Here is a 12,351-nt window from a genome sequence, read left to right as displayed (position 1 = left end):
CGCGTTAAATCGACAGATGGACCTTGAGCGGCAAAAGGACTAGTTCCTGCAATCCGTCGAACCAAGGGCGTCTGAGAGTTTATAGTAGCCATGACTAAATAATACACTCACCTCGACGAAGTGGGTCGGTTTATATGTAGACGCACAGCTGTGGCCCTGCCAGTAGCCACAGTACCAGCTGGCCACAGAACAAGACAGCCACGGGCTGACTGCCGGAATTTACCCACGTAAATCACTTTTGGGTGTGTGTGTCTCAGGCCACCCTTGACAGTGGTCGTCAGCTTAGGGCACTTCGCAGTGGCACCGCCGTTGACCGTTGAAGGTTGAACTTGCACACCGAATTTGGAATTGAACGCGACCACGTGCCTGTGGCTGCTACCCTGGCGTTCATTCTCCTGCGTCTTGCTGGCGACCCCACCGAATTTCGCGTCCGCCCAGTTCTGCCACCGCGTCTCCTGCTACCATACTATCCCCCTTTGTTGCTCAATCTGTAGATTGAACTAGTTTGTGTTAGGAATGCCCTTGAAAACATCCTGCTCTCTCGCCGTTCAGCGGGTTGGCGACAAGGCTGGTACACTGGAAGGGTACTACAACATCGGGGACCAGGGGCGACACCAACTTTTAACAACGGAGACCCGCAAGACCAAAATGAATTGCCACCTAATGTGTCTATGCTGATTCTGCGCGAAGGTGGAATCACACGGAATCGCGGCGCACTAGCTCCTTTTCCTCTCAACTCGCCCAGTGCCCGGGCGGCACCGCTATATTCAATGTATCTTATCCTCATTTACGCCACCGATTAGCAATGCTATAGAAGTGGAAGGATTGATAAGATGCATGACTCTCCTTCCAGGTTACTCGAAGATGGACTGCTCTGAAATACGGCGGGCCAGAATGTCAGTGAGTCCTTCATAACGGCAATAGCGGCTTCATTCCATGAACGTGAGTATTGTGTAAGGTACGCTGGAATCGGATCACGCATTGTTCTATATCGCTTTATCCTTCCATTCTGCCACTGTTGACTGCGAGCGGCGATTGAGGGAAGATTCCGAATTCTGTCGCGTCACGCCACGTGCATCCCGGCAATGTGCTGTCACTAATGATTGTGACATGCAGCACTTGATCGTCCGCTGCAAGTCACTTGAGCTTGAGCTTGAATCACTCGCGTTGCCTGTCATGATATTCTGCACTAGTCTTGTTTCGCCAGAACTAGAGTGAAACGACTGCCCCTTTAGCTCTAGAAATCAGAGTGACTCCAAAAATCAAACAACGAATGCACTATTTCTCCCGGATATCTGCGGACCCACTTGATCACCTTTCGAAGGCTGATTTCATCGCCTTATACTGTGAAGTTATACATATACATAACCTGAATCTTCGCTCTCTCGTCTGTCAGCGAGCTCGGGCCTCTCCTGGACACACTTCAATATCATGCCATAATTGCTCAGTGAGTTCCAGCCACTCGATCAGCGGCTAGGCACGAAGCGTTGAATAACGAGAAGGCCTGTGACAAAACGCGTCTGGGTAGAGCTTGACCCTCTGAACTGTCGGCTCACCATTTAAGGTTTGTCGCTGACTCGGTCGAGTTACTGGCCTACAGTGGATATGGTTCATGATGTTACTGAATGCGAGTACTTGGCAACAAACTCAACGGGCGACGCACTGCGTGACAGATCATCATCGGTAGGGAACTATTCTTGTATCTATGTCTAACCAGCTGTCTAAACTCGTGTGCTCTTGTTGACAGTCTTGTGCACTGCTTCCGGACCAAGTTAGGACCATTTGCCTGACCAAGCATTTTCGAGTGCGAATAGCACCCGTCGCGGAAGAAGGCTATCGTCCTGCCTCGCTACATAAGCGAACCTTGTTGTGCCCCGAATATTGAACGCTGAACGCTCCTCGTCTCGCCACGCGCTGGACGACCTTACTTTCAATGAAGTCGAAATACCTTCCACCATGCATGCGCTCCCTCTGGAACTCATACCAGAATTCACGTCGACGTCCTTCCAACTCAGCGAGCTCATCCCGCAACCTCGATGAGATCCACGATGTGAGTGCATTCCAGGATGTTTTAGTTAATGGTGGTCAACATAGTCCTGTTCTCGTAGAACCAGGGCTTTAGAAAGGCCTTGGTGGTACTCGCCACGGAGGACCCACGATTGCAGCCTTTCGTGGATCTGCTCAACGCAAATGACGACCCCGATGTCGACCACACAGAGGATATCAAGCGTGCGCTGGATGAACTACGACGAACTAACGAGAGAGAGTTGGCTGGCAAAGACACGAAACAGAACACCCCGATATTGAGCGCTTCTCCATTCAGCGAGCTCAGGAATGCGGGTTTTCACGTGTCCGATGACGAAGTGCAGAGCGTTGACTTTGTCGGCGACCCGGAGTTCCATAATTGGGGATTCACAGTCAAATTCAAGCCCTCATGGACGCTGGTCGTGAGATCGATTAACGGAGTTTGCCAGGTCGTTAAGTGGGCATCACAGACGGGTAGGAAGGTGCGGGTGGCGGGTTTCCGGCATACTTGGACGTACGTCCCACAACATTTGGATCGAGTCTTTTTTCATTGACGCAATGTCGATGTTTAGTGAGTTATATGGGAATAACGGGGACATCATGATCATGTTCCTCCCAATCGAGACTCTGGTCAAACTGCCATACGAGCTGCCTCCGAAGAGCTGGTCAACTGAACTATCTGGCATTGAAGTTGTTCCGGCTGTAGTTGATCGTGTCGCTCCCCCAGGACACGCGTTTGTCAAAATAATGGCTGGTACCAGTAACGATCAGCTTCGTCAATGGAGCTTCGACAACAAAGCATGGTGCATGCCCTTCAATGTCATCATGGTTGAGGTCACTCTCGGCGGTACGAATGCTGTCATATGTCACGGCTCAGGTTTCTCCACTTCGACTCTATCTGATCTAGTGGCTGAGATCTGTTATGTCGATGCTCGGGGTACGCTCCAGTCAATCACCGACCCAGACGAGTTGCGCGCTGCGAGTGGCAGCTTTGGGCTGCTTGGAGTCGTCACGTCAGTGACGCTGCAGTTAGACGCAATGGGTGTTGCAGAACTTGTTCCCACGAAGCTGTCCCTGCCTCTCGCGATTCCTCCCCCGAAAGGATACCCAATTCCTGAGGAAATACAGAAGATGATAAAGAAGGAGAAAATCACCGATTCCCAACTCGAGCAAGCGCGTTTGAATTTCATTCAGAGATGCGAAGAAGACTATTATCTTGAATGGTTTTGGTTCCCATACGAGGACACAGTATGGGTTAATACATGGAAGCGTGAGTGTCTGTCTCTTCTGCCCGTTTTGGTTCATTGAATCCGAGATCAGGGCGTGACTTGACTGCAAATGATATGGATCTGAAACCATATCCCGACACTGGATTGGACGGGGTAACGTCTCAGAATGTGGGTTCGGGGTCCTAAAGTATGCGCCTGCACATTTTGACCAGAATGACTCATCTTAGCTTCAAGAAGATGCTGCTGAGATCATAACAACTACATTCCTTTGGAAGGCTCTCCCCGCATACTGGCAGGCACGTCTCTTGGCGATAGCGACCATGGCCATATTACCCAGCGTGAAGAGTGACAAGGACGCCATTGTAACGTATGTAAGCGAGGCGCTACACTTCAGGCGTGGTATCCGTGCGTAAACATGTGCAATGAACGTTCTACACTTCTTCCTTATTGTGCGCACCCTTTCTTGCAGAGAATTTCCGCTGCTGGGATTCAGAATGGGAAGTACCTATCGGCTCGATCAATGGCCAAAGAGACTACGAAACTATCCAGCGCGCTTGGTGAGTCACCACCACCTTCATGGCGCTCAGTCTACTTACAACCTTACCAATGAAGGTGGGATGGTCTTTCTTCCGTATATAGCCGTAGCAAGGAGGCGCCGATGCGCCTCACGTTTGAGATGCGGCTGATGGGATGCTCGAACGTTCTGCTCGCTCCACAGCGAGGCAACACGCAGGGCACCATATCCATCGAGATGCTCACTACTCTGGCGACTCCCCAAGACGAATGGGCGTCGTTCATCCAGCTCGTCGCTGATAAATGGACGAATTACAACGTAAAGGACGATTCTGGAAAGCTGCTATATCCACGTCCACACTGGGCGAAACAATGGAGCGGCTTGCGCGTGCACGGGAAGCCTATCGAGCAATATCTGAAGGAGGACGCGTACGGGAGTGCATTTGCAGAATTCAAAGCCTCATTCCAGAACATCCTCACGAAGCGTGGGCTTACTGTGGACGAAACTCGAGCGCGGTTTGGCAATACACTACTGGATGGGCTGATCTTTGACTGACCACATGCTGGCCGCTGTGACCATTTCTCTTCTGCGCATGCATCCATCTAGGACATTTCTTGCTTTATTTGAACTGTCGTTGGTAATATATTTACATTCTATTATGCGTCCGCGATGCTTGATTCACCGCGACGATGGCGATTGTGGCGCAATGCTGCGCGATCACGTGATAGACGCGCGTTTCAGTGGCTGTGACTTTGGCAGTTTGGCTCCGCTCCTCGAAATCCTTGCCCCTCGCAACGAAGAGGCTCGGAATTACGCTCTGCTTCTGAACATGATGAGAGCATCTTTCGGAATTCTACTCCGTCTCTGCTCTTCTTACAGTATTTGTCCCAAGTGAACTAAGCTGAGCTGCGAGTTTCAAGATAGAAAGTATCCGCATTCGTTTGCCGTAAATTAATCCGACCAGACCGGGTGTGGTCACAATCCTTATCCAGTATTCTCGAACTTATGCTGAGTCAGATAGCGATTGCGACATTACTGACAGCAATTGCATGCTCGAAAGCCCACAAGTACACACCAGGTACCGCCTAGTCGATTTCCGTACCTTCCGCCTTCATATATCGCATCATCAATGTCCGCCACTCAGAAAGCCCTTCTCCTTGGGGCAAAGCAGGGGACCTTCTCCATTTCAACAATTCCTATCCCACAGCCCGGACCTGGACAGCTGCTGTTGAAAATACATGCTGTAGCGTTGAATCCGGTTGATTGGAAGGTTCAGGTGAATGGGATCATTGTCACAGACTATCCTGCGGTGCTCGGGACGGATATTTCGGGGACGGTCGAGAAGCTTGGCGTTGGAGTCGAAGATTTTGAAGTAGGTGATAAAGTGTAAGTTCGCTTTTTCATCCCTCCGCTTGTGCCTTTTGTTGATCCAATCTCTTACTGCACAGATGTACGCAAGGCTACTTCCATAACGAGCACGCAGGTTTCCAGCAATATACGCTCGCAAACGCAGATATTACTGCAAAGGTCTGTTCTTACCCATTCTCCTATCAATATCAATTCAGACTCACCCTCCGCATGTTTCAAGCTACCCCCTAATGTCTCGTTTGAAGGAGCTGCAACTCTCCCGGTTGGTCTCGCTACTGCGGCCCTTGGGCTTTACACTGAAAACCTGCCTCAAAATGTGGATTTTGGTAGTGCTGGGCTGACACCACCGTGGGTAGCAGGGGGAGAACAAAAGTACGCACGGAAGCCAATTGTTGTTATAGGCGCCTCTAGTTCAGTTGGACAATGTGGTATGGCCCAGATATTTAAATGCACCCATCCGAAGATATTCATTTGAGATCACCTGTAGTCGTTCAACTTGCCAGACTCTCGGGATATTCTCCAATCATTGCAACTGCCTCCTTGCACAACACCGATCACCTTCTATCCTTAGGCGCGACACATGTTCTCAGCCGCAACTTGAACCCTGCCGCTTTACAATCTTCCATCAAAGAGATTACGACCGAGCCTCTGGATCTGATCTACGATGCTATTTCCCTTCCCGAGACTCAGAATCTCGCATACGAGTTACTGGAACCTGGTGGATGTCTCATAATCGTATTATTTCCCAAGATTCGCATCGATCCATCTACAGGAGGACAGAAAGAGAAGCGTGTCGAGAAAGCGTTCGGACAAGTTAACTTCCCCCCTGAGAACCGAAATGCTGCACGGGGTCTGTATAAAAATTTAACGAAGTACTTGGAAACCGGCTTGATCCAGGTGGGTGCACTTGTTTGTCTCGCTCGAATTCCTGACTAAATATCTTTTAGCCTAATCGCGTTGAAGTTCTCCCTGGTGGTCTGGAAGGCATCGTTAGTGGTTTGGACAGATTGCAGAATGACAATGTCAGCGGTGCGAAGCTTGTGGTGCGTCCACAGGAGACGGCCTAACATGTCTATAATCTCTCGTTCGTGGATGCTATTTGCACATTCATCTGATTCACATTGATATTGTACTATGTTTGCAACCTTGTTGCAAAGTGTTTGGTAACCTTCCGCATGTGGGCGTAAACTCTCGTGGATTCGAGTCTATTCGAGTACCTTGAGCCATCGCATATACACTAAGGGAATCGGGTTCCACTTTTGAAAGTTGTTCCTCAGACCTAGCGATTAAACTTCACTCCGTAAGGCAAGTATTTCAATTTATTCTGCTCAAACAATCCGTCCATTATCTCGACTGATTTCTTCACAGCCAAGTCCCACCGGCGGAGGACTCTATCGAGCGATTACTTCATGGTCACGCTTGACGTATCTCGGGCGTCCGAATCCAAAATAGCTTGGATCCGAAGCCATTCAACCTTCAAAGTTATGCAGAACCGTTATATTGGCATGCTTCCCGCTGTCTTGGCGAGCGATATACATTTGCTTCATCTAACTGCTCTTCAGAGTATACTCGCCTTGAATAGCCTAGAATTGATCCATTATCCTCGGACGTAGTGGTGTACGCTTTCGGCTGGTCAGAATTCGAACCATTTCTTGATCTTGTGCCTTGGGGTTGCGTTTGACCGAGACCAGTAGCCTCCAGCTGCAGTACGTAGATCCGACGACTGTGGCTGACAACAGTACATCTGCACTGCTGACTGACGAACGTAGCAGATCCACGCTCTGTGGTGTGGCCTATGATGATTACGCTACAGTACTTCTTTCTTCTTGTAAGTGTCCTGCCACTACTCTACGGCCTTGCCGGAGACGTCCCTCAAGGCGGGAACTGCTCGACCGCCGATGACCGACTCGACCCCTCCTCGCACAAGTTCCTCAGCGACTGCACCGACACGGCCTTCTGTGCTCCGCCCTCCTCGCCTGCCGACACTGATTCCGTAACCACTGCCCCTGGTTTCAGATCGCCGAGTACGAATACAAGTGGAATCTGCCAGGCACGCCGGTGTCGCCGAGACGAGTTTCCCTTCGGATACAGCGCAGGCGTCTCGCTCCCGCCACTGTGTCAGCGCGGGAGTTTCTGTCCCGACGAGGGGAATGGGTGCAGCCCGCTTCGCAGCCCAGGCGAAGCGTGTCAGCTGAACAGGGACGATCAGTGCGCGCCGCCGCCGAACTGGCGTCAGCTTGCAAATAGCAGGAACTTCAACGGATCGATATGCCTGCAGTCGACGTGCATGTGCGTCTTTTCATGCGTGCGCATCCCTTTGCATTGGCGACCATGCACTTAGGTCCTGCGGCCCACACTGAATTTGGGCTGACCTGTACGACACTGCAGGTATGCGAACGCGACGTTGGGCGCGCCGTGCGTCGTCGACGACGTGACCTATGTCGCGGCCGGGCCCGGCGGCGCTCAGTATAGCAATGTCATCACGCGCGATAACTGTGAGGCGCCGCGCCTATATTGCGAACGCAACTCGACGCAGTGTGTGTCCGCACACGACCTCGATGAACCGTGCGATGCAGATCGGGAATGCATGTCGGTGCGTGCAGCCGTATTCGGGCTCGGTGTGGGCACACACTGACAATCGTGCTCCCGATAATGCAGTATAACTGTGGACCGAGGGGAACGTGTGTGGAACCCCCGGAGATGCCGCGACATGTTGCGCCATGGCAATACGCAGTTATGGCGGTGAGTGTATTGGCAGGTGCGTGTCGTTGTGAATGATCCCCTGGGTCTTATGAAAATTTATTCTGTGGACTTTTACGTACATAGCAATGGTTGTGACGCTCGTCTTGCTTGTTCTGCTGCACAAGCGTCATCGGTTGCTACGGTACCGCCAGATTCGCGAGTACTACGAAGAGCAGATGAGGTGAGTGCTTTGTTCGTGGGTCGAGTGGGGTGTGATGTTGAACAAGATCCTCACTTTGGTCGGGAAGCTTGCGCCGTTCGATGGCAGCATTACATGCTGTTGCCGCCGAGAAGTACGAAGACGAGAAACGAGAGTGGTAGGTGGTACATCCTCAGTTTTGTCTGTACGATCCTTTTAGGCGAATGTTGGCACAAGGTCCAAATGAATGAATCAAATATGTGATAGGAAGCCCATGACATTAACCAAGAAGAATTTCCAACAGAACCGGAATCCCGATTAGTAATAGATTCTAAAATGAATATTACGAAGGTATATTTTCTGCCCTCCCGACCTTTACCTCAATACGTAGTATCCATTTCTTCAAGGATCCTCACCGCTTCGTCGGTGGTGACGGATGGAGCCCGAATCGCTTAAATACGCCTGCAAGCTTAATATGACTCTGGTGTGGAGTAGCTTTTCCATCCTTCGGATCGTGATCCTTGTCCTCGTCGACCGCTTGTTGCGCTACGTCAATTTTGTCTTTCTCCTGGCCAGAAATGGTCGGGGATTCTCTGCTGGGCGCTTTTTCTGCGGCACACGCGAGGGAGAGCTTACTCGAGAGCGGCGAGTCGCAATGGGGAAAGATGAACGCCTGATCGTGGCGACACGCTGCGGGACTATCGCAGGGACCAGCGTCGAAGATGGTCGAGTGTGCACACCAGTCAAACTTGGGGGTCTTTACTGCACCTTTGCGGTCCTCTGTGACACGAGGGGAAGTCAGCTCAGTTAGCATAAGTAAAGAGTGGTCGTAAACGGACCAGTATGAACCCGCGTAAGGCTGGCGGTGTCAAAGGTGTACTGGCTCATGGTAGTGCAGAATCGACTTGCGCCAAGTGAGTAGATAGTGAGAAGTGAGTGGTGTGGAGCACAGGGGTGGCTTATGTAGCGAACAAATGCGACGAGGGGTAGGCGGACTTAGGGGTTGGTACTGCAACGGTGCTCTAATTTATACCCGGTATAAAACCAGCAAGGACCCCCGAAGGTCAACAGGAGAAGTTGAGGTCGGTAGGCCCATGATATGCGAAAAACTAAAAATGGCTCGTGTGAAGGGACCCGTTGAACGAGAGGGTGTGCCACAGTTAAAAGACCAATCGGTAGCCCCCGCTAGGTCTTCTTGTCTTGGGAAGCGAAATCCGCTCTGCCATGCGGTGTCTTCGCGACGTTGAGTGCAGCCTAGAATGCCAGTGCACTTATTGTGCATGCGGCGCACGGGCGCTGCTAGTACAAGAATCCTCTGCCAAACACAGCGCGCACAAAAGCAAGTGGTTGACGACCTGCAGTCACAAGATCGTATACATCTCCTAAATTTGAATCATCCTGGATGGTTGCAGAATAGGAGACTCGAACGAAACATCCGCTTGGTCGCTACAACTCGAGAGCTTCAAGTTGGGCCTAGTGACTCCTAGTCGACTGCTACCGCTTGGGCCGCGCCTGCTCATTGGCTGATCGATCGATCGCATATTTATCCGCGCACGTGATGTATGTCTTCGGGTATTCCCGCTTCATTTCTCGTTGCCAGCATCGTGTCGTACACGCTGCAGAGGCTCTCTCACTCTTTCCCTCACGATCCCCCCCCCTCCACTCCCCCCTCAAAATGAGCGTTCAGCGGCCGTTCAGAGCTACAGATCTATTCAAGTTCAACCACATGTGAGGCGGTCAGAGACAGTCTTAGAGTACATTGACCTTATTTTTGATAGTAATTTAGACCTTTGGACTGAGACAGTAGGCCTCTTAGTATTGGCCTCAATCACGGTCACACTCAGAATCTCTTTTGTTGCAGTATGGTATCAGTTTTTATCTTAACTACCTCTCGAGGTGGCCAGACCTCTGTTCAGTACAGGAGACACCTGATGGACGGATGATGGGATACAGTACGCGTACATCGGATTTCTCCCCCTTTGCCCAGATTCATTTTTTCCCATTGAAGTGATTGCAAAAGCCGAAGGGCAAGCCACCGAGTGGCACGGACACATCACTGCGCTCTCTGTCGCGCCAGAATATCGCCGGCTCTCACTCGCCCGCAAAATGATCGAACAGCTCGAGCATGTATCTGATGAAAGCTACCACGGGTTCTTTGTTGACCTCTACGTCCGCTGTACCAACATCGTTGCTATCAACATGTACGAAGGTTTCGGTTACAGTGTGTATCGCCGTGTGAGAGAGTACTATGGTAGTTTGGGGCTCGGACGGAATTCAAAGGACGAAGAGGATGCATTCGGTGCGTGCGCTATATTGTCGCTGTACCGTTTTCATCACATAAATGATACTTATAACATGCTAGATATGCGGAAGCCGCTTTCAAGAGACCCAATGCGTCGCTCTGTGCGGAGCAATGGGCGAGAATTTATTGTCAGCGCTCACGATGTGTCCTGATTCCTGTATCTGTCTCTAGTCCTCCTACAATTTGGCACAGTGCCGTGTGCATTGCCTCTATAAAGACACTTTTCGCGCTGCACCAAGTTGGGTTGGAGGCTCGAGTATACAATGGTCGAACTCGAGATGTTCAGGTTCAGACTCGTATGGCCCGTGAGAGGTGACTAAGCGGTATCATACCTAGTCAAAGTTGTGACAAGGCATGGTATCAGCTTATTCTCCTGCAGGGGGCATACAAGTACTGAAATCTTTACCTTTTGCACTTGCATTTGGTTTCCTTGACGAGTATCATTTTGCATCTTTCTGCTTTCTGCTAAACTTGTTATTTTGATCCTCCTTCCATGCCTTCTGCTGGTGCATCACATCGCTCGTTTTACCCGTCTACGGCAGCCGGTCTGCCTGAGCCCTCCATGTGTTCCGACCAGAGCACGCCCGGCCGCCCTAGGGTGCGCTTCTCAGAGGATCTTCTGATCTCGTCTCCGCAGGACTGTAGCGAGACAGGATATAAATCCCCTCCTAATCATCCTTCGCCTGTTATTCCCCAGGCTCTTTACGATCCTTCCGCTCCTCATGGATACTATCCAGAATCACCGTACGGACATCACACACGCGACCCTCAGTTCCGTCGTTCTATTCAGTTGGCTGAACGCGAGGTGTCCCGTGTCCCCACTCAAGCTGTTGTCGAAATGCATACCGACATCGGAGGCCGCGACCGCGAGGGATCAGAGGACACACTATATGAGAAGGGCGGCGAGGATCCAAAGCACAAGTACTCCCTGTCGTCGTATCGCCACCCTTACGACATCCCGCCCCCTACTCATGCCTACACCGGACAGCCTGCAGTTGCGGCCCCGCCTACTCGTCGTGCGGTCCGTTTCAATGACGAGAAGGGGAATATCGTACGCCCAGGCGACCGGGATGAGGAGCACTCGTTTGGGGACACGTTCAAATCTCACGCCTATGCCGGCGATGGCTCGCGTCCACCCCAGTGCGACTTTAAGCGGGCGGAGGCGCATGAGCTCAGCAGCCTCCTTCCGTTTCTCGCCTTTCTGGACGATAGTGATCCGCTTCTGACAGGTGTACGCAAGGACAAGCTGAGGGAGCTGGAGCGAGACGAGAAGAACCGCGTGAGCCTCATGTCATACCGTGAGCGCCGGAAGTATCTACAGCGTGCACGGATCGAGTTCAATGTTACTAGTGGGTCATCCCTTTATCCATGCGCCTTTCTGCGAACCTTCCTGACTGTCTCGCTTACAATCAGCCATTGAAAACCGGCGACGTTTCCTTGTCACGCTTGTCAAGGCGCTCGTCAAGTTCTGCGCACCGTCGCATCGGATGGAGGCGCAGCTCCTGTCGGCGTCACGGATCCTCGAGATTGAGTGCAGGTTACTGCAGCTACCAACGACAATGATGATGTGCTTTGGGCAAGACGGCGATCCGACTGCGGAGGTGCACGTCGTGGTGCGCAAGGGCCAGCTCCAACTCGGTTCGCTGCATCGTGTTCATCAAGTTTATCGCGCAGTCGTGCACGACGAGATCAGTGCGAAGGAGGGCATTAAGCGGCTGAATGTGATTTTGACCGACAAGCCCTTGTATAACCTCCCGATACGCTATGCATTATCCTTCGGCCTGGCAGCGCTCATTTGCCCGCTCGCATTCGGAGGGTCGTTCGTCGATATGTGGGTTGCCGGCTCGGGAGCCCTGTTCTTGTGTTTGGTACAGACTCAGATTTCGTCGCGGTCACACGTTATCTATGCAAATGTCTATGAGTGAGTCTCAAATTTCTGGGGTGCATCTGATGCTGATTTATACGTCCGGTGTAGTACCACTGTCACCATTGTGATATCATTCGTCGCTCGCGCGCTTAGCAGTATCCGCAC

At 51.5% G+C, this 12,351-nt stretch overlaps 5 protein-coding genes across 5 annotated transcripts; 4 read left to right on the top strand and 1 right to left on the bottom strand.

Moving 5' to 3' along the window:
- Positions 1-1,933: 1,933 nt before the first annotated feature.
- FIBRA_04895 (uncharacterized protein) lies at positions 1,934-4,323 on the top strand (the record flags this gene model as incomplete). Its single annotated transcript, XM_012326679.1, has 7 exons — positions 1,934-2,050; positions 2,109-2,539; positions 2,598-3,295; positions 3,346-3,422; positions 3,482-3,659; positions 3,724-3,811; positions 3,867-4,323. 7 exons carry the CDS (start codon positions 1,934-1,936, stop codon positions 4,321-4,323), a joined length of 2,046 nt encoding a protein of 681 aa, XP_012182069.1.
- A 574-nt stretch (positions 4,324-4,897) lies between these two features.
- FIBRA_04894 (uncharacterized protein) lies at positions 4,898-6,203 on the top strand (the record flags this gene model as incomplete). Its single annotated transcript, XM_012326678.1, has 5 exons — positions 4,898-5,154; positions 5,217-5,295; positions 5,357-5,564; positions 5,624-6,033; positions 6,084-6,203. 5 exons carry the CDS (start codon positions 4,898-4,900, stop codon positions 6,201-6,203), a joined length of 1,074 nt encoding a protein of 357 aa, XP_012182068.1.
- A 2,226-nt stretch (positions 6,204-8,429) lies between these two features.
- Positions 8,430-8,905, bottom strand: FIBRA_04893 (uncharacterized protein; the record flags this gene model as incomplete). The annotated part of the gene is made up of 2 exons (XM_012326677.1): positions 8,430-8,797; positions 8,857-8,905. The coding sequence occupies 2 exons, from the start codon at positions 8,903-8,905 to the stop codon at positions 8,430-8,432; spliced, it is 417 nt and encodes a 138-aa protein (XP_012182067.1).
- A 787-nt stretch (positions 8,906-9,692) lies between these two features.
- FIBRA_04892 (uncharacterized protein) lies at positions 9,693-10,471 on the top strand (the record flags this gene model as incomplete). The annotated part of the gene is made up of 5 exons (XM_012326676.1): positions 9,693-9,745; positions 9,796-9,820; positions 9,879-9,969; positions 10,026-10,316; positions 10,380-10,471. The coding sequence occupies 5 exons, from the start codon at positions 9,693-9,695 to the stop codon at positions 10,469-10,471; spliced, it is 552 nt and encodes a 183-aa protein (XP_012182066.1).
- A 341-nt stretch (positions 10,472-10,812) lies between these two features.
- FIBRA_04891 (uncharacterized protein) lies at positions 10,813-12,244 on the top strand (the record flags this gene model as incomplete). The annotated part of the gene is made up of 2 exons (XM_012326675.1): positions 10,813-11,668; positions 11,733-12,244. The coding sequence occupies 2 exons, from the start codon at positions 10,813-10,815 to the stop codon at positions 12,242-12,244; spliced, it is 1,368 nt and encodes a 455-aa protein (XP_012182065.1).
- Positions 12,245-12,351: the final 107 nt, after the last annotated feature.

The sequence above is a fragment of the Fibroporia radiculosa genome (genome assembly GCF_000313525.1).
Source record: "Fibroporia radiculosa TFFH 294 genomic supercontigs, scaffold3610, whole genome shotgun sequence".
Taxonomy (NCBI): Eukaryota; Fungi; Basidiomycota; class Agaricomycetes; order Polyporales; family Fibroporiaceae; genus Fibroporia; species Fibroporia radiculosa.
Note: the sequence above shows the minus strand (reverse complement) of the source record. Positions and strands in the feature narration are given on the sequence as shown.